General features: G+C 33.3%; 2 protein-coding genes across 5 annotated transcripts; one reads left to right on the top strand and one right to left on the bottom strand.

The window, feature by feature from the left end:
• Positions 1-11,233: 11,233 nt before the first annotated feature.
• On the top strand, positions 11,234-12,365 carry LOC126714433 (uncharacterized). Its single transcript, XM_050414585.1, has 4 exons — positions 11,234-11,398; positions 11,466-11,659; positions 11,759-11,864; positions 11,983-12,365. The coding sequence occupies exons 2-4, from the start codon at positions 11,475-11,477 to the stop codon at positions 12,025-12,027; spliced, it is 336 nt and encodes a 111-aa protein (XP_050270542.1). The 5' UTR covers positions 11,234-11,398; positions 11,466-11,474; the 3' UTR covers positions 12,028-12,365.
• Positions 12,366-12,908: 543 nt separating this feature from the next.
• LOC126714432 (protein CHLORORESPIRATORY REDUCTION 7, chloroplastic) lies at positions 12,909-17,821 on the bottom strand. Of its 4 annotated transcripts, none has more exons than XM_050414583.1 (3): positions 17,627-17,821; positions 16,576-16,718; positions 12,909-13,266 (listed from the first exon to the last, which is right to left on the bottom strand). In XM_050414583.1, exons 1-3 carry the CDS (start codon positions 17,709-17,711, stop codon positions 13,063-13,065), a joined length of 432 nt encoding a protein of 143 aa, XP_050270540.1. In that variant the 5' UTR covers positions 17,712-17,821; the 3' UTR covers positions 12,909-13,062. The 4 variants fall into 4 exon arrangements, with proteins under 4 accessions (XP_050270540.1, XP_050270539.1, XP_050270541.1 ...); XM_050414582.1 differs by having other exon boundaries at positions 12,951-13,335; positions 16,576-16,706; positions 17,627-17,819; XM_050414584.1 differs by having other exon boundaries at positions 12,951-13,266; positions 16,576-16,706; positions 17,627-17,819.
• Positions 17,822-21,865: the final 4,044 nt, after the last annotated feature.

The raw sequence follows: 21,865 nt of genomic DNA, 5'->3' as shown, positions 1-21,865 counted from the left end.
CGAGTAAGTCGTGAGTCGGCCAAGTTGCGAGATGCCTCTGACACTTGAGTTGTTTGAACTTCCAACATGTGCTCCTCACATGGCTTTTTGTGGGGTGCAGCAGTCGCGAGCCAGTCACAAAATTCCTTGTTCTTCATAGTTCTTCACCAAATTGAACACTATACCCATTACATTTAATCCCAAAAAACACAAGTAAATGGTTGAATGAATTACAATCAAATTTGACATAGAATTAATTCCAACATATAAGAATTGAAAACCACAACTTTACACTTCTAATAGATTTATTTTTTTTTATTTTTTATGTTAGAATATTTTAAATATTATATACAAAATTTTTCTTTATAAATAACATAAAGCATGATTTAAAAAAAAAAAAAAAAAACCATAGACTTCTGTTGTTTTCTAATATCACAGTTTACCATGATTATAGGGTTATTATACTAGGGTCATGTTAACAGATGCCCTTAAGGTAATTATTAATAAACTATATTAGAAAAAATTTGACATTATTTTCATAAGAAATATAAAACCATATTAGAAAAGATTTGACACTACTTTCATGAGAAATATAAAAAATTGTCAAAAAAATTAATCATTTTATCATTTTCCCATAAAATGTTTCTAAAAATACTTCCTAACCCAATGTCCTTAGGGCATCAGTTAACATTTCTCATTATACTATATAAACCTATGGTATTTTTATTATCTTATATGTACCCAATATTAGATTCATTGTTATCAATTTAAAAAAAAAAAAAATTATTATATACAACTCAAAATAGAAAAGATAAAACCATTAAGTGCTTATCAAGTCAATCTACATTATTTCCCTTGCATCTGCTTTCTCTCTCTACATCATTTTATTTTTATTCTTTCTATTTTAGCATGTTATCAAAGTTACCATCTCTATTTCTCATCAACTTTGTCACGGCTTTCACTATTATCATCAAAGTCCACATTGAAGGTCTAAATCCATGGAAATCCCATCAATATTTAGACTCTTCAATTCTACATCAAAGTCCTATCAAAATTTTTGTTTCAGCATCACACAAACAATCAAGTATTGTCTTAGTCTCGATCATCCACTTCCTTGTGACTGCACTTATTAATTCCTACTGAAGACGTGCGTCCTCTAGGTGTCTCACATGTGTTTAAAGCCCTCATATGCAGCACTTATAGTTAACTTTTATAAGACTCATTCAACATAGTAAGTGTCACTACAACAAACGTGGACTATGGTGATGAAATCTAGTGAAGAAAAATAATTTCGTCTCTAAATAATAATATTCAATGAAAAAATGAAACATTCATTAACAAATAGTACTATAAAAATTTTAAAGATTGTGACAAAATCAATATTTCGTCTTTAAAGATATTCAAATTGGTGACGAAATATTTTGTTTGTCATTGTAGGTTCTGGGAAAAAAGACCCTAGATCTAGGGCTGTCTATGGTGATGAAATATTCACGTCACCAAATACTTACCAGAGGTGACAAAATTCTAATCTCGTCATCCAATATTAAGATTTAGGCATTGTTGATGACGAAATAATTTTTCATCACCTATTTGGTACAAATACCAGTGCACAGTGCCAATTTTTGGGCACATACTTAAATTTTTTCTAGTACCTAATTTTTTTTGTAAAAAAACCCAAATACCTATCTCTTTCTCTCTCATTGTTACTCTTTGTTTAGAGCTCTCTCTTAGGTATCTTCTCCATTCCTTAATTCTATTTTCTTTCTTTCTTGTGTAGTTCTAGGGTTCCTAATTAATTTCATAGCATCAGTTTCTGTTTCATAACGAAAGCTGTGATTGATTTTTTTTTTTTTTTCAATTCTGAATATTCATCTATAATTTGGAGCTAGTTGTGTTTGTGTGCGATCTCGTTAGAATTGTACATGCTTTTTCTTTTTTAGTTCTGAAAGTTAACATTCAATTTGGATCTACGCTTTCGATGTTCACTCTTTGTTGTTCTCTCTAAGAGCTAAAATTTTTATTCAATTTTTTTTTTCAATTTTGAATGTTTTTCCTCCATGTTAAGAAAGCATGAAGCCCTAAGACTGCCCTGGTTATAAGCTTTTTTTTTTTTTTTTTGGTTCCTAGTTTTAATTTTGATATTGTGGGTTTTTCGGTTTGAAATTGAAAAAATAAAAATAAAAATAAAATACAATCAGCGATGAAATATTTGGTCATCTAATATGGTCAAATAAAAAAATTACAAATTAAAAATCATTGGTGCTGAATTTATTTCATTTCTGAATATAATGTTTAGTGATGAAAATATTAGGTCATGAAAACATTTCATCATCTATCATTTTTTCTATTAAAAAAAAATTAAACATTTTAGTAACGAATATTTTCATCACTAGGACATTCGGTGACTGAGATTACGTGACGGATGGTGTTTCGTCACCATATGTCTTAGACAATGAAATAAGGAAATTCCGTGATAAAAAAATTAAAAAAAAAAAAAAAAAATCGTTACTATAGATCTTGTTTGTTGTAGTGTGTGTTGGAGACGCTTCTACTTATGCTCCCGTGCTACTGCTAGAGCCCTATTGCCATTGTACTGAGCTAGTCTTTGTATTTAAGCATCTTCTTCATGTTTTCTTTACCCAAGCAACACAAAAAACACTCATTATTAAAATTAATTTTGCACGGTCCCAACAAGATGAACTCTTTCACATGCATAACTCGCTTCACGAACTTCTTCCTCCTCCATTGTGATCTTCTTCGTTTTTTTTTTAGGCATTTTTTGGTGGTTTATAAATTCATTTGATAGGCATTAAAGACCTTTCTCATGTTGAAGATTTTTCTTCCAAACTCAAATTTTAGTCAAATCTCCACCTTGAGCTTAAGAAATGTTATGCCCACAACATTTTCATAACACTTTTACAACAAATTTTAGGTGGTAAGTTGTTACAGATTTTTAATTTAAATCTATTATTGAAATTACTTTTCTACCAATTAGTAACCGCTTATAATAACCTGCCGCTTATAATAACCTGTCGTTTATAATTTGTTATGAAAGTGTTTTGGAAATGTTATGACTATAATATTTCTCTAAAATATATTAGGATTTTTTTTTGAGAGAGTTTCAACCTATGGCGTCTGCTCCTGATGATAGCTCTTTATCATCAGACCAAGACACCAATCAGTTTTTGTGTGATTAGGATATTATATATCAAAACAATACCATAAAAAAGGTAAATAATGGTGACTTTGCCCCTATATATAGTTCATAGTCTATAGAGAAAAACAAAAGTTCCAAACTTCCAATCCAAAAAAAAAAAACACTCACACAAAAGGGATCCCACAATTATATAGCGTGCCTATACATGGTTCCGCGGTTGCACACACACACAAAAAAAAAATAAATAAATAAAAGTCACCCAATAGCTATATTTATTATTTAGGGCAAATTTTCAAAACAATCATTACGCTTAATTTAGTGCTATTGGCATCTAAATCTAAGAAATGATAAAATTGATCCATCTATATTCACTTTCGTTAGTTTTGAGCGACGACCACCCTTTTAATTATTAAATTTAATAAAATAATTTTTAAAATTTGATAACAATTCCATTTTACTAAACCGATAAATTAAAAAAATAGACCACCGAACTTAGCCTAAACTTTTTCATCCGTAGAAAACCAAAAAGACATAAGAAACATATATAAGGAAATTCATACTAATTTAAACGTTAATTTTCTTTTATGTTCTAAAACCCTGCACAAACTAAACACAAAAACTCACAAAAGAAGTCTAAAGCTTTCTTAGTTGCCAAACACAATTTGCTAAACACAAAACCTAAAATACCTACAAAACCAAAAAGAAATTCCTAAGATAAAAGCCAAAAAAAAAAAAAAAAAACTAAAAACCATATCCAAACTATTTATTTTCTCAAATTTCTTGGCATACAAAATTTAAAAAAAAAATGAAAAAGAAAAAAATGACTCGAGAGAGAGAGAAAGAGAAAGAACAAAAACAAAAATGCTTTAAATAAATTTTCATTAAAAATGAATTTTATTTTATAATAAAGTGGTCACCTGCCTACACATAACCACCTCCTATCACTTAAAATTAATGAAGGTATAACAAATTGGTCAATTTATATTTTTTAATTCTCAGAGTCAATAACACTAAATTGAATATTTTCTTTTTTAATTGACCCACACCCTAAAAAATCATTTTGTAATTTGCACTAATATATAGGTAGATAGTCTTCAATCACACATAACATTTTTCAGTCTCGGCTCGGAAGCAAACTGGCACGAATTTCTTACCATTTAGACAAATTTTTCACGCAAATGATTTTGGAGTAAAGTTGCACTTTCTTCCAATCTATTATGTAGTAACTCAAAACTATATATTAATAAATTATTTTAGAAAAATTTTGACATTATTTTATAAGAAATATTAAAATCTGTAAAAAAAAAGTTAATTTTTTTTTTCATAATTATTTTATAAAAAAAATCCTAAACTAATACCTTTAGGACACTTTTTACTTCAATTAATACAAATGAATGAATACTTGGACCATTTCTTTAAAATTTTGTAGAAAGGAGCTACTTAATCAGCTGGGAGAGAGTTAGTAAGTAGTCACTGTTTCGTCTACTTTTTCTTTTTCTCTATATTTACGCCGACCGACACGTCTCAATATACACGCAAAGAAAGTGATTAGCTTGATTGCTTGACTCACTAACTGTCATAAAAGAAGACAATCACACGTTGAATTTATGACGATATGTTTCCATGGCGCACGTGCGTTAGGGATAAACGTACATCAACTTTTTGATTAAAAGTTTCGTTTTTTACGTCGGGACAACCGGACAAGTTCATATCTTTTCAGAAGAAAAAAAAAGCCATCTCTTAAATTTTGTTTTTTGTTTTGTTTTGTTTTTTTTGTGATTACCTAGATAATAAATTATATTATATTATATTAAAAGGCTTAAAATCTATATCATGTTTTTAAGTTATATCCCAGATTTTTATTTTATTTATTTTAAAATACATATGACTAATTTTAGCCCTAATTATGTATTTTAATGCACTAGCTAGTTAGAGCATGTTTGGATAGCATGAAAACTAAACGATATCGCTCAGTTTTCATGATCCATCATCCAAACCGAGTGGATCCCACAGATGACCATCTGTTTGGCTTAGTTTTGGATCATTGTTTTCATAACTCAAATACTCAAAATTTTGGATGTGGATGATGGAAAATGAAAACAGGATTTTGGTGTTTTCAGTTTTTGAGAATTGAGTTTCAGTGGCATTTTTGTAAAATTAAGCAAAGAATGGGACCCACCCGTATGACTTGTCCCATCACATAACGTCTCTCTCCAAAAATCAGTTTGGCATTCTCACTTCAACCCGTTCTTCTCTTTGTCTCTTCTCCTTCTTCATTTTTTTTTTCTTTTACCCAAAGCTCTCTTTTCTCACTGACACTTCATTACTCCTCCATAAGCCGCCACCACAACACCAGTCATCATCATCACGAGCAGCCACCAGTTCAGGCCTTCGTTTTTTCTCTCTCTCTTTCCTCCCTTTGCCAGATCGGTTTCTCTCTCAGGCATTTTTTCTCTCTCTCATCCCTTTTGCCAAATCGTCACCATCATGAGCAACCACCACGAGCCACCGTGAGATCAGTTCAAGCTCAGCCTAGATTAGGCCTTCATTTTTTTCTCTCTCTCTTTCCTCCCTTTGCAGATCGATTTCTCTCTCAGGCATTTTTTCTCTCTCTCATCCCTTTTGCCAAATCGATTCATCTTTATGCCTAATGTCGTGGTTTGGGTCTCTGATCTAAGGATTCTAAGTTTGGGTTTGCTATGTTTGTGGTTTGGGTTTGCTATGCATTTGTGTGTTGGTGGGTTTGGATTTTTGGTTGTGGTTGGTGAGGTTTGGGCAGTGGTGGAGGTTGTTTGTACATTCGTTTGGATTTTTTGTGGAAAGTTGTGACTGTGGTTGAGGGCTGTTAGTGGGTTTGGATTTTTGGTTATGGTTGGGTTTCATGTGCATTCTTTTGGAATTTTTGTGTGGCTGTTGGTGGTGTTGATGGTAGTGGAATCTAGGTTTGTCGTTGGTGGTGTTGATGAAACTGGGTTTGGGTGTGGATTTCATGTTCTTCGTGTAGAGTCACGCGGGCAAGGGAAGAAGAAAGTTGAAAAAGAATGATCGGTGTGCTTCACCATTTTGGCAAAAGGTGGACTTAAAAGTTGAGATATATGACTGGGTTTTGTTAACAAACAAAAATTTTGGAGTTTTTGAGTGAGAGTGGGTTTTGAGTTATGAGTTATGAATACTGAGTTATGAAAACTAAGTCATGTCTAAACCAAACAAGCCCTTAATGATTCAAGTTTTGGCTATGTGTGAATGAGTGGAGGGTAATCATTCATGTGTCACACTGTAAAACCAAACACTACATTGTCACTCTGAAGAGAAAGTTAAACATGACTATCTTACTACTACTATATTTGTTTTTTCTTAAAAAATTACCCTCAAATACTAGGTAAAAGGTGAGCATTGCATGATAAAATGGGTGAATGGTTAAAGCTGCATTTGAACATAAAGTTAATTGTCTTCATACTTGTTGCACTCTTAGAAACAACATATAGTAAGGAGGAGTCATATAATGTAACTCTTTTGGAGGAGTTATATGATGTAACTCTTTTAAAGAATAATGTTCCTTAAGCCTTTGTGGTGTGAGGTGTGTACGTCATTTGACTGGTTTCTTTTATCACCTAAACCATCTCACAAATGTTTTGTAACTTGATCACTGGCATGCCTCTCGCACACTACTTGCAAACTTTGTTAATTTTGGTTCATTGCACTTTTGTCATGTATGTGGTCAACTGTGGTTACATATATGCTTAGTGAATTTCATGTGATTGATGGGATAAATCTTGAATTTATTTATTTATTTTTATTTGGTGTGGTTAAAGTGATTCTTGAGAGAATGAAAGCTTAAATTTCATGATATTGAGCCATGCATACATTGCATGTATTCATTTCATTAGTATCATAGTTTTTAAGTCTCATTTAGAAACATAATGCATACTGCAATTTTCTGCATTTTTAGACATTTTTTTTTATCGATCCTTGACCAATCGAAAATATCATGAGCCAATCTCTAGAAGTTTTTTTTTTTTTTTTTAAATTTTATTGACTCTCGATTGATCGAGAGCATGCTCAACTGAGCCTCTTTTCACCCTTGCTTGAACAAGGTAGTTCAACAAAAAGTTCCTAAACTTTCTTCTTTCTCAATTGAGTCTCGATTGCCTCTCGCTTGATTGAGACTCCGGATTTAAGAGTTCAAACTTCTCTTCCGTGATCATTTGAATAGGTTTTTATTTATTTCAGTCTCTCTCTACTCTCCCTTTAGCCTCTTCAATCTCCAATTATCCAAATCCTGGATTGAGGCATATTTCTTCAAGAATTCTTGATTATTCTCAATCGGTACATTCTAATCTGTGTCTTGCTCTTAAAGTTCATCAATTTTTTTTGACATTCAAGCATTTGAGTTAGGATTAGCTTGTTCTTCATATTTCCATCAATTGCATTAGTTGAAAGCTTGGATGAGGGGATTTAATTAGTGAGATAGTGTATTAAAAAAAGGTAGTTTATGTACTTAGGGAACTCACAAACGGTATCAAGTGCCGTTTGTACTCATGGAGCGAATTGAACAATTTTATATATAAAAAAAAAAAAAAAATTAATGGTATTTGGTATTGATTCAAACATCTGGGTGATTTTTGTATTTTACCCGCATAATTAACATAGAATATTTCTCAAAAAAATAAAAAATAAAAAAATTAACATAGAATAGGATAAGTCCACTACCACATAAAGACATTTTACACATATAATTGTTTTTGTTATTTTGTAGTTCATAAATTGAATAAAAAGTCTAACTACCTCTAACCACCGTACTTATCTCTCAATAATTAATGAGTTTTGTAATAGAGGCGCTGCTTTTAGAACAACCTTATCAATACAATTTGTTTCACACAGCTCAATCTCTAAAGTTAATTTAAACCACTGCAAAAGAGTTTTCCTTTAACAAAAAACAATTGTTAATCTCATTTCTTATAGAAACTCAGACTTCTGGCTGCTATGCTATGTTTCAAATTCTTAATTCACATTTTTGGTTATTTTTAATGAACCAGTTGTTAAGTATTCAATAAAAAAATCTAAAGCTTTTTTTATAAATGATTAATGCTTTACAAGTAAAGTCCAGATAGTAGGATTCTCTATAATGTTCTTTGTCTATTATCTGGATCGATCCACTATCTTTACGTGAGTACTTTGGTTAGGGCTGCCTTGACCACCTGTTTAATCTCTATCACCATTCATTAGATGAAGACAGGAAATGTTAGGTAACTAGAACCATCAAATTTGAAACCCCACCTTAGCAAATATTTCATTCTGTGTTTGAAAACACAATCATCCCAATTTAATTTTAAGCATACTTCCAAATTGCAATTAATAATCTATCATGGACAGAATTATTTAAATTTTTAACTACTCCCGCTTATTAAATTCTTGGACTTTGGCCAATTGGAGTTGAACTTGACCGAAACATTTACATCAATATCTATCTTAGGTTTAATGGTTTTTAGGTCTCATGCGATCAATGAGATATTAATTTTAAATCTCCTAACCAACATTTTGGAACTACCTCAAAGAATTCATTTCTATAATTACAGTGTATAGAAACACACTTGGAGGAATAATTAACTTCTCAAAAACCAAATAAGGTCAGCTTTTTTTTTTTTTTTTCTTCTTCTTCTTTTTTCGTTAAATAAATATAATGCCAGCTAGTTATAACTTAATGTAAACCCAAAAGAAAAGGCAAAAAAAAAAAAAAAAATCAAGGTGTATATTTTTTTGGGTAATTGGAGTACACTAGTCCAAAGACAAAACTTTAGGCAATAAACGAGCACTGCCCATCAAGAATCAGATACTCCATAATAAAAAGATCTACCTTTTTTTTTTTTTTGAGAAACAATAAAAAGATCTACCTAAGCAAGGGTATTGTTTCCTAAGTAGATTCCAACCACAAAGAGTTCAAATATTCTAGTTTTTTTTTTTTTTTTTTTTGGATAACAACAATCTAGTTAATATATGATATATCGTAAATGTTTTCCATGATTGTGGCCATGAAAGCTGGGTCTAAGTCACAAAAAAATAAAGAGAGTTCTGAGTCAATTCAATTGATATCTACAGTCAAGGGTTAACAACATAAGCGAAAAGATTTGAGAATCTTAGGACTTATAATTTTAAAATTGACACAGATGTGCAAATTGATTAATGGTGGTTTGTTTGGAAAGATCAAGCTCACCAAATGAATGATACTCTCTCCAGATAGTCACAACTCACTAGTCAAATAAAGAGGGCTGTCAGCTTCTTAGTGTCATCTCCTTTGCTTCTAGTTCAAGAAGAATTGGGTCCCTGTTTTGGGAATATCTCCTAGATCCATGAATTACTGGGGTCATGCAATTGTAAGCCATAAGAACATGGCTAAAAAGTTGGCAGCAACTGCCCTGATGATTATCTTAAGCTTTTGTTTGATGTAGTTTATTTTTGTTGGGTCCACCTTTCTTCCCGTTCAAAACTCTCTCATTCTCTCCTATTTTTGTCTAGATGACCGTCCACAATTAAATGAGAGAAATGTGTTGGTTAGAGGGGTTTGAATGGAACTAGAGCTAGAATCAATTGGAAATTGTATTTTAGATTAGTCTTTTTATATTGTACATTGTATTTTTCTCTACACATTTTTCATATTTTCAACATGTATTTCTTTATTTTCACATGTGATTTTTCAACATGTACATTGTATTTTGTAAATTGTTTTTGTATTTTCAACTTTTCTTCTTTCTTGTCGGCCATGGTTTATTGGGGTTTGCTTGGCTTTTCTTTTTCTTACTTGGATGAGAGAGAGAGAGAGAGAGAGAGAGAGAGAGAGAGAGAGAGAGAGAGAGATTAGGTTATGAAGAATTTGTGTGTTCCAAACCCTATTTATTTATTAAAAATCTATTTCATTCATAATTTGATCTTAAATTGGGGATTCCTCACAATTAACTATACAGATGCCTAGAAACGAGTTGAGTCGAATTGAGATTGGGTCATGATAATCATGTTTAGGTAAAAAAACATATAATCCCAAATGTGTTGTAAATGGGTCGGATTGGTTAGGTTACGAGTTGACCTGTATTTTTTCACATGCAAAAATAAATAAATAAATAAACAAAAAAAAGTGATAAATGTAAAAATTAAAACTCAAAAATAAAATTTAAATAATACATAAATTTTTAAGTTTACAAATTTTAGAGTTCACTAATAATATAATCACAAAAAAAAAAAAAAAAAAAAAAAAACACTGAGTGTTGTGGATCATGTCTAGTTATCAACCTTTTCAGATATATCTATTCCTATTACATGTAAAATAATAATAAAATTATATTACCTAAAAATATAAATATATAAAAAAAATGTTTTAAAAATAAAACATAACATATTAGATAATGAAAAATAAGTATATATTGAGTACGAATTATTCCTTAATCTACTCACTGTAAATAGTAGATCCAGCACTGAAAAATCTTAATATTTGAGAACTGTTATCTACCATATAAATTTTCCCATACCAATTAAACATTTAAACCTAGCCCTACAATCCCATCAATTTTAAAAATAATAATCATAATAAAATATTATTTAAAAAAGGAGAAAGTTTCTCTGCAAACTGAGTTGCAGGAACTCTCTCCAAACTGTGAGGTGTCAAAAGGAGAAAATGACACCTGGCCTTTAATAAAAAAAATATAACGGGAGAGTGCTAAACGTTTGAGTTAACGGAGTTCACTTGAATTTGAATTTTAGTGAGTGGGCCAGGTGTCATTTTCTCCTTTTGACACCTCACGGTTTGGAGAGAGTTCTCTGCAACTCAGTTTGCAGAGAAACTTTCTCCTTTAAAAAAATGGTCAGATTGCGCCATTGCGGGCCATACGAGTTACCCGAAAACAGCTGAAAAAGGATTTGATATTTTCCTTCGGTCCAATTTTGCTGGATCTTACCCAATTACCCATACCATATTTTTATTTTTCATTCATATTTTTACATGGTGGGCCATATGCTGAGGTGGCCGAAGCAGGATATACTTTCTCACTCTGTCCCTCAGCAACCTCAACGGGCAACTTTATTTTGAATCCTCAAACAAATCCAAAGCCTAAATTCGACCGTTGAACCAACCAAACAGCACCACCCCCATCAACGGTTATCTCTACCACTCAAATTTCCTTCATACATTAAATTTCGCTTTAAGCTTATTACAATTGAGAGTTCCAGTATATGTAAAACTCTCTCCCTCTCTTCTCTTTCTCTCTCTGATCAGAGGTTATACTTCTTAATCCCTATCTCTCACCAAGAAGGTCTGACATTAATTAGTACTTTTCTTCAAGAGGTAAATTCAATGGAGAACGTGCTCACTATGCTTCCCAAGAGCCCAATCCAACCAGAAAACACCATTATCGACTGTAAAACACCACCCCAGATTCAACAAACTGATGAAAACAATCGAAATCCCGGCAATGATTTGCGCAAACCCAGCACCCCAGAACGCCTTAAAGTCCCCAAGGCTTTCAAGTTCCCCGAAAGGTACACTTTTTAATTTTCAGTGTTTCCTACAGTTCTAGCAATACACTTCATGTTTAGTATTGCAATTTGTAACTTTTTTTGTGTGTATTTCTTTGGCAGGTATAGAAGCCCAACTGATTCGATGATGTCCCCAGTTACAAAAGGCCTTCTTGCCAGAAGCAGAAAAGGTGGCATGCTTTTACCACCTAGTGTAAATCAAACCAAGGTATATAAGTTGTTATTGAACTATGGAACTTTTCTTTTAGCAAACTTTGGAGTTTGGGGTTCAGATAATTGACCCATTTGTTTTCTTCTTATTTGTGTTGTTTGTGTCATTGCTTTAGATCCAGGACTTGCGTGTTCAGGATGCGGGTCTCGTTGAAAAGTGAAGAAGTTTAAAGCTGTTGGATAAATGCTTCAAGATCAGATGGATTTCTTGATCCTAACGATGTCATCAAATTCAAGAACATTTGATGGGATTGTATGTGCAGAAACCCTATTGCTTTCCATTTGAGTAAGATGCGTGTAATGTTGTAATTCTCTGAGGCTTCATATGTAATTTGATTGCAGTTTTGTAATAAGGAAGTTGTTCACTATTTAGAGTCTATGTGCAAATGCTTCTGTTGAAGAAAATGATTGACAGGGAAACGAGTCAAACATATTACACGTGGGTTTGTACCTGTTTTGAAGAATGCAAATGAAGAAAACTAGGAGTACTATTGAGTCTTGACTAGTCCTAAGATTGGTGAACACAATGCAACCTTAGTACAGCCTATATACTGAAGGCTAAAGGTGCAGTACACACTCTTATGAAACAGTTCTAAGTCATGTCTAGGCAACAGCCCACTTCACAATGCATTGCTCAGTCGCGGGCATTGAATAAAATCATAGTTAAAAAGGATGTCTATTCTCCTTTCTAAATTCTGTATTTTCTTTCGATGATGGAGTAAGAAATTTTATTCAAACCAGAAGAGAAAAGCCTGCTAGGCAGGACAACTAGTACAACAGGCAGGCATAAAAGTTCCATAAAATGCCCACAAGCAACATTAAATTCATTCCAGCTTTTAAGAACTTGAGAAACATAACCCAGACTGGCAATTCAGTTTTGCTTTCCCTAGGACGGTAGGACCCAAACTGGAGAAAGTTTTGAATACTATTTTTTTAATATTCTATTTTTGCTTACTTAATGTGGGGTGAATACTTGGTTTTAAGGATGTAAAGCTGGCCTCTATGAAGTTCCCTAGGAATATTTTCTTTATTGTTTGCAAACTTTAGTAAATTGTAGTCAAACCTTTATCTCAACATGTCCAACTTACATAGAATGAATTTTATGGCTGCTCTATATTATAACTATTTCTTAGTTGTAGCAAAATTATATGTAGCATGGTTCCATCATCTTTAGAACAGGCAAATTTAACATTTTCTCAATCCAAACGAACTTCATACCATTGGATTGAACCAACATTTCCATCGATTTCAAGTTCACAAACAGACTTTACTAGGAACAAAACAGCATCGTCAATGTTTTCGAATCTGGCAAGATCTGGAGGGAGGGCCTCGCCTGGCCAGTTTTCCAGCCTATCTTTCAACTTCGCCTTTAACTCTTCCTCAGAAACAAATCTCTCTTCCTGTCCTCGTTCCATTAGAACATAAGTTTCACTCTTCTGATATTTCCTACTTCTTCTAATTGCATAAACCTGAAAACAATGTACAGAGAATTGAAAATGGCACTTGTAATAAGATATGCATCTGAAAATAGTTATTTTTAAAATCTAAACTAGTGTTGAGAGTATATCCTAGGCCCAACAGCCCTAAGCCCATTATAGTTAGTATAGTAGGTTCAATGTATTAGTGCCTCTATTCTATGCTGTACAGTATTGCACTTATACTACATTCTATTGCTTGTACTATCAGGCTTAGATCAGTAAGCCTTATATAAAAGCCCCCTCTATATTCTTTATGACATATAAAATGTACAGAATTTTCAGTTTTTTTGTAGCATTAGAGCTATGTTGATCCTAATCCCACGAGGAAATGTATGAAAAGATAATAGAATGACCCTGAATGCTCACACCATCCCCCTTATTTATAGTTGAGCATACGCCACTTCATGGATGGTTTACAATCTTGTGGGGAGTTGTCTATCTTAACAGTTGCAACCTTTGCCAAAGGTTATTTACCTTCACCAAGAGTCACACCTCTTTGAAGAGTTATATCTTTTTCAAGGGTTGCAAACATCACCAAATAACACAATCGGTATTGTAAAGCAAACAATTCTTCAGGGGTCAAATATCACCAAGTTATGATGTTATCACCCTCATATACTTAAATCTCCCACTTAAGCACAATAGTTAACATGATATCTTGGTACAGATACTTTGCTCTATGCTAACTCTCAACTACAATAACTCTTAAATTGACATTAGTGAATAACTTGGCTATACATTAGCATACTATGCCACTTGTAAAACTTACTGCATCCCTTTCATGAACTATTGGTTATCAACCATACATCCCAGATGACTTCCAATTTGCACTCTTTCAAGCGAACAACATTGATCTTCTCAGGTAAAAGCTCCACCAATCCACCTTCGTGATTATTGTTATCATGCCTTAGCCACCTTATACAAACCTCACACCATTCATGAGGCTTCATCTAACCTTCTACGTCAACAAGAAATGAAGCAGAAATTGGATGTACTAACAAAAACAAGGTGTTGGATATGGTTGATCTGCCTCCAGGAAAATCTACTATAAGATGCAAGTGGGAGTTCAGGACTTGTTCAGATGGCTCTATTGAATGCTACAAAGCATGTCTTATAGCTAAGGGATTTATGTAGGAGTATGCCATAAATTATAAAGAGACCTTTGCTCTTGTCACCCATCTCTCCTATGCTTGCACTCTCATTGCAGTGGTTTTCACTTTCCACAGGGACTACTCTCAGATGGATGTAAAGAATTTCTCTCAATAAGGATCTAGCAGGGAAGTTTATATGCAGCCACTTCCAGGATTTTCTCATCCTCAACAATAGGTCGGATTTGTAAAGCATTATAAGACTAAAGCAAGCACCACATGCTTGGTCTGCAAAATTCAGCTCAACCATTCCCTGCTTGGTTATTCAGCTAGCTCTTATGACATCCTCAACAATAGGTCGTATTTGTAAAGCATTATATAGACTAAAGCAAGCACCACATGCATGGTCTGCTAAATTCAGCTCAACCATTCCCAGCTCGGTTATTCAGCTAGCTCTTATGACATCCCCAACAATAGGTCGGATTTGTAGAGCGTTATATAGACTAAAGCAAGTACCACGTGCTTGGTCTGCTAAATTCAGCTCAACCATTCTTAGCTCGGTTATTAAGCTAGCTCTTATGACATCCTCAATAATAGGTCAGATTTGTAGAGCATTATATAGACTAAAGCAAGCACCACGTGCTTGGTCTGCTAAATTCAGCTCAACCATTCCCAGCTCAGTTATTCAGCTAGCTCTTATGACTCAACATTGTTCATTAGATGCGCAAACCATGGCACCATTCTTATTTTGCTCTATGTTGATGACATGATTATTGGTAAATATTTGTGGGGCATTCACAAGCTCAAGTAGTTCCTCAATTAACAATTTGAGATTGCTTTGGTTTGTCTTGAGGTATCCTCTTCTCTTGATGGTTACTATCTCACTCAAGCAAAAGATAACACAAAGCTTCTTTCTCGAGCTGATTTTACTGACAATAAGACATATGATACACCTCTTGAGCCTAATGTTCGACCCAATGCTCATGATGGGGAGTCTATTCATTACGCTACCCGCTCTAGAAAGTTCTTTGGGAGTATAGTGTATCTCACAGTTATACATCTATATATCTCATATGCAGTAGATATCATCAACAAATTCATGGCAACGCCATCATCTTCCCATTTTTCCATAATTCTCTGCATTCTTTACCATTTGAAACGCACTTGTTTTGTGGCCTAAACTTCTCACTGTCACCTTTGATGATCCGTGCCTCTACAAATGTTAACTAGGCAAGAAACCTTATAGATTGTCGTTCCACCACAAGATTTTGCTTCTTGCTCAACGACTCTCTCATTTCCTAGTATAGCAAGAAGCAAACTGTGGTTGCTCAATCTAGCACAAAAGTCAAATACAAGGCACTTGCTGATATAATATCAAAACTTCTATGGCTTTTCTAGATTTGGGAAAATTCCTTACCCACAATAGTCACTATCTATTTAAAAACAGGTTTCAATCCAAACTGCGATCAATTACATCTTCCATGAACAAATTAAACACACTGGGATTGATTTTTTCTTGTCATCATAGCTTTAGGTTACTTCACATGCAGTTGTGGTCGATTTCCTCTAATGATTAGCTGGCATACATCTTCACCAAGTTCCATCTACCAGGCCACTTCCTCTAGCTGGGACTGTTAGAATATATCCTTAGTCCAATAGGCCCAAACCATTATAATCAGTCTAGATTGAATTTACTAGTACCACTGTATTGTACTTTTTGAACAATAGAGCTGTATAAAAGAGCCCTGCGTATAGTTTGTGATATATACAATATACAGAATATCCAGTCTTTTCAACTAGCTTAATACATAGATATTTCTTTTCAATCCTTTCTGATATGCTCCTTTCACTATAAGATTAAGAGTGACATTTCCATCTGTGTATCCAAATCTTGGTGAAGAAAAATTAGCTCGGGGACTTGGACACTTTTTTGTCAGTTTGCTATTTCTTGTTGCTTGATAAAAAATTATGTATTAAAGATTTTCATATGTAATACATATACAAAAAACTTATTGGTTTCACTTAATGCATGGGAAGGTTTGAGGATAAGGATATCTATTGTCTAAGAAATCAAAGAACAAGGATATTAGATGAACCTTCAATGTGTTTCTGTTGTTGACAAGGGGGCAAAGAAGTAAGCTACCTTTAATGCATGTCTGTTATTGCTTGACATTTTAGGCAGATTGGGATGGACTGAAGAATTCCAGTATGCAGTTACATTCGCCGGTCTTGTGTGAATTGATGGACTTCGAATATGTTGTCTTGCTTCTTTACCTGCGTGTGATGCTGCTATCATTTTGAATTGCACAACGTTTCTTCCTTAGGTAATCAAATATACTCTCTGATATATTTAAGGTAACTAGTGGTGTTGTTTCTGCTAGTAATTGAAGTACATTATTCAAAAGGGAACTTTTTAACATGTTCACCATTTCTTTTAAACAGAGGAGAACGCTAAGACTTTGTCTTGAGGGATTCCTTGTAACATTAAATGTCTGAACTCACATCCACCTTGTATTATTCAGGAAGTCACAAACTCTATTTTTATAAGTTTACAATGCAATGTAAATAATGTTGAATTTTTGTTGATTTTATCAAATATGAACAGTATACTTTCCAATCTAGTCATTGTTAGCATTGTCATGATTCATTAAGTTGCTCCAAATTATGCTTTGATTAATAACATGCACTTTCCTATTAGCGACCTCACGCTTGCTAGCATATTTCAACTCCATACAAAGTTGTTCTGTGTCTCTTGACTTTTGAGGTCATTTTCTTCTTGACAAAGTACCATCCAGGCTATCGTAATTTGAGAACTGTACTTTTTATAGATTTTTGACAACTCTACTTAAATCAATGTTCATTGTTTAATATTACAATACATTAGCAATTTCACTTTCACAGTCACAGTTTACTGCTTCAATAAGGTCCCCTTTTCTTTGTTTTCCAATTCTTAAGTTTATCTTGAATCCTATGCAACCAGTAGGAAAACATGTATGTAACAATCATTGACTCAGAACCTAGTGCCCCATTACATCTTATTAAATGATCAGATTCATCACCAAGACTTACCTTATCTTCTTTCATTTCATGCTCACACTTACATAAAGTTAAGAAACATACGTGGACTGTCATAGTACAAATATCAAGAGAGCTAATAAACTGATAAGCAGTTCAAAGAGAAGAATAGAGCTTACAACTGAGGTTCTGAACTCCATTGATGAACAGCTGCTTCTCCAAAGCTCCCTCCATTGAAACCAGTTTGCCTGTGATTTTCAACATCTTTCTTCATTAGCTTAAAAATGAAATGTGGGTGAGAGCTTATATTATATGTACCAACAAAAATGTTGTAGATAACGTTACAAAAACAAACTGAACCTCCAACTGCCTTACATGTCTTACCCTCTGTTGTTTTTCTTTTTTTTTTGGTTATATTTTCAAAACTACCCTCTTGGGCTCCAGTTGTAACCGTGCACATTCAGCCCACCAACTTAACAACTCGACCCAATCCGATGCTTCAAGTTTTGTGGGTTTTTTTTTTTTTTTTTTGGGTGGGTTTGGATTGGGTTGGGTTCTAATTAATAAAAGTATAACCCAAGTGATCTCTGATCCAATAGTTTTAGAAATAATTATTTAAATTTGTTAGTTCAATTAATTTTGGATTTTAAGATTTAGTTTAAAATAGTGTGTAACCTCGTGCATATGCACAGATACAATTATAAACAATTGCAATTATAAGGTTCAAATTATACATTTTTTTTTAGAAGAGATTCAAATTAATGAATTATATATGGTATTAGCTTATATATATATATATATATATATATATATATATATATTATATGATTTAGAATTTAATTGGTTTTTAGACTTTTCAGTTTTTGCGCCCAATAATTTACTTGCCACAAAAATTAAAAACTTAGTTGTACACTTGGCAGAAAATTGGATTCCAATTGAAATTCAATTTAGAATCTAATTGGATTTGGACTCTTTGATTTTTACACTTAATAATTCACTTGGCACAAAATTAAAAATTAAATAGGATACGTGGTACAAAATTGAGAATTCAATTAAGTCTAATTGGATTTTCTCTAAGATTTAGCTATTAATATATATATATATATATATTGCTAGTTAAATTTATTTTGAATCTTATGACTTAATTTTGATGAAATCAAAATATTATGTTTAAGTGTTTAACCGTTTACAGTCTTTCAAAAATGTGTACTGTAAGGGCCTAAAAAAGGCTAAGCCCACTTAGAATAGTGGAGTTAGATTTTATAGGCCCAGTGTAATTAATTTATTAGAGTATGGGTTGACAAGGTCAATTTTAATGCTCTCTTATGGTCCAACTATTAGGTTAGTGGAGATAGGGCTAAGTGAATTGTAAAAAGAAGTACTAAATCTGAAAATAACACTACCTTGAGTCTGGTCGAGGAGTCAATGTTTATAAAAAGTTTCAAGTTTTTCAGATACAAGGTTTCCCTACACAGTTCTTCTCTTTTCTTTCAATCTCTCGTCCCCCTCATTTGGAGGGGTTTCCTTTCCTTATATAGTCCTCTAGATTGCATCCTAACCCTCCACTTATACAGTTAAGGGCCTTCTTTTGGATGCTTGTCCCATCAGAGTTGTGTTAGAGGTGGTAAAATGTGCTGCAAGCTGTGAGACCACTGTTTAGAGGTCATTCTTTCATTAATGTGGCCATCTGAGTTGGTACAGTGCATTAAATGCAGAGGTAATGGCTACTTTATCTAAATATTTCATTTCTTCTTTACTCACACGTTTCTTCCACCTTCTTCGGTTTCTTGTCTTTTGGTACTATTGGCTTGCTTGGTAATTCTTGAGGAAAGCTTGGTCCTCGGGCTCCTCGGAAGGTCAACCTCTTCATCTTTCCACTTTGGGCTCTAATCCGCGGGTTGGGCCAAGATTGATGTGCAAATGGGCCTTTTTGTCCTCCTTGGGCTGGGCCCACAGTTTTCATTCCATAATCGGCCTCACCCTTCCTACATGTAAACTTATTAATATACACAATTTTCAATCAACTTACACAATTATGTATGTTATTTATTTATTTATTTATTTTTTGAGAAATAAACTAACTGCTAAACGCACACACATAGAGGTGTTCACCAAACCGCACAAACTGCAAAAACCGCACCAAAACCGCCCGTAAAATAGCATAACCGCACCGCACTCTCTCTATATATTAATATATTTAATTATTTTTAATATTAAATATATTATTAATAGTTTAATATCCCTAGTTTTCAAAAAAAAAGTTTGATAACCCTAGCAAGTGTTGACTAGGAAAACCAACCCAAAATAAAGAAAAACTAGCTCAATAGTTTAAAACTTGGCCCAAAACAAAGGGAAAAATTAGTTTTAGGCTATGTAGGAAAAGCCCAAAATTTGTAAAATATACCAACTTCAAACTGTTCAAATCGCATCTTATACATAGTATCGCATATATGACCGCAAAAATGAGGTGTGGTGCAGTTTAGGTTATGGTTTTGGCTAAACTCTAAACTGCACCACACAGCACCGTACCACATATGTGACCACAAAAATAAGATACGGTGCAGTTATGGTTTTAGCTAAACCGCACCGCAAAGTGCGGTGCTAAAAATTGCTCAAAATCGCACCGCACCGCAAACACCCCTACACACGCATACACTTAATTACACTCTCTCACTAAACTCAAACATATTAATTAACCCAAAGTACCACTACAAAAGGTCCTAACTCTTGTAGTAGTAGAGTGAGGTTTTAAGCAATGGAAAAGAGTTACACTTAATCAATGTGAGACAACACCCACTTTTTTCTTTTTCTTTTTTTGAGAAACAAACTAATTGCAAAGCACACACACATTTAATTACACTCTCTCACGAAGCTCAAATACATACACAATTATATATGTTGAATGTACATAGTTATGTACATTTTATAAATAAATAAAAAATTGTGTAAGTTGAGTATATATAAGTGAGTACATTATTTGAAAATTATGTACAATGAATGTGTAAAATTATGTACATTCTTTAAAAAATGTGTACGTTAAATGTACAAAATTGTGTACATTCTTTGATGTATATTTCTTGAAAAATGTGTAAGTAGAATGTACATGATTGTGTACGTACTTATGTACGTTGAATTTACACAATTATATACCTTCTTTGAAAAATATGTATGTTGAATGTACATAATTTTTTTACATTCTTTGAAAATTGTGTATGTTAAATGTATAAAATATTGTACATTATTTGAAAAATTATGGAAATTAAATATATAGAATTTAGTACATTATTTGAAAAATTATGGAAATTAAATATATTGAATTTAGTATATTATTTTAAAAATGTGTATGTTGAATGTAAATAAATGTGTATATTCAACATACACAATTTTCAAAAAATGTACACTGTGGGGCCAGAGAACTTATGACCCAGCCTACTTTCCATTAGGACCCAGGGCCCGTGCCGAGAAGAGTAGTTGCCGAGGACAAGTGGTGAAAGACCAAATAGCCTAGAGATGCAGCCGAGGATGACCCTGTCCTCGGCATCCCAAGACTTCAAAGGGAAGAGCGACATGTCGTCAAAGGCAGCCTCCAAAGTAGAAGAAGAGGCGAGTAGAATGGGACTCACGTGGGGGTACGGAGTGGGGGTGGTTCAAGGTAAAGACGTCACCTTCGCATTAAATGTGCCCACAAACGTCCTAACCATATTAATGGGAAAAGACTCCTGAACAGTGTGGTTTCGGTTATTGCAACTAACAGAGAGTGGGGAGAGGCGGCTGATGGGACATGTACTCGAGTAGGTACCTACCTGATCAACAGATGGAGGGTCAAGATCAACCGAGAATGACTATATAATGTGAAGACTTATGCGCCAAGAAAGAGAGGCGGAAAAGAGGGTACCCAGAAAAGGGAAAGGAAGGATCAGAACATTAAGTTTCATGAACAAGATCCACGGATAACTTTAGCTCACCTCTATGCGTCCACCATGAGTACCACGACTAACCACTGTCCGGTGACCAAGGCCTAGTCTTTCAAGCCCACGCTCTACAAATTATATTGTTTGGGCCTTTAACGTACGAACCCAATATCATTTTGGGGTCGTTACAAATTGAGACCTTACATACACAATTTTGTACTTTCAATGTACACAATTTTGTATATTCAATGTACACATTTTTTAAGGAATATACAAAATTCTATACCTTTCTCGTACACATTTTTCATAGAAAGTACTCAGTTAGTTATACTTAATGTACACAATTTTTCAAAGAATCTACACAATTTTGTACATTTAATCTACACAATTTTCAAAGAATATATATAATTTTGTACATTTAATATACACAATTTTCAAAGAACTTATACAATTATGTACATTAAACGTGCCAATTTTTCAATGAATGTTTACAGTGGTGTACATTTA

This window comes from Quercus robur, chromosome 2 (assembly GCF_932294415.1).
Source record: "Quercus robur chromosome 2, dhQueRobu3.1, whole genome shotgun sequence".
NCBI classification, from domain to species: Eukaryota; Viridiplantae; Streptophyta; class Magnoliopsida; order Fagales; family Fagaceae; genus Quercus; species Quercus robur.
This window is presented reverse-complemented; position numbering and strand designations above follow the sequence as displayed.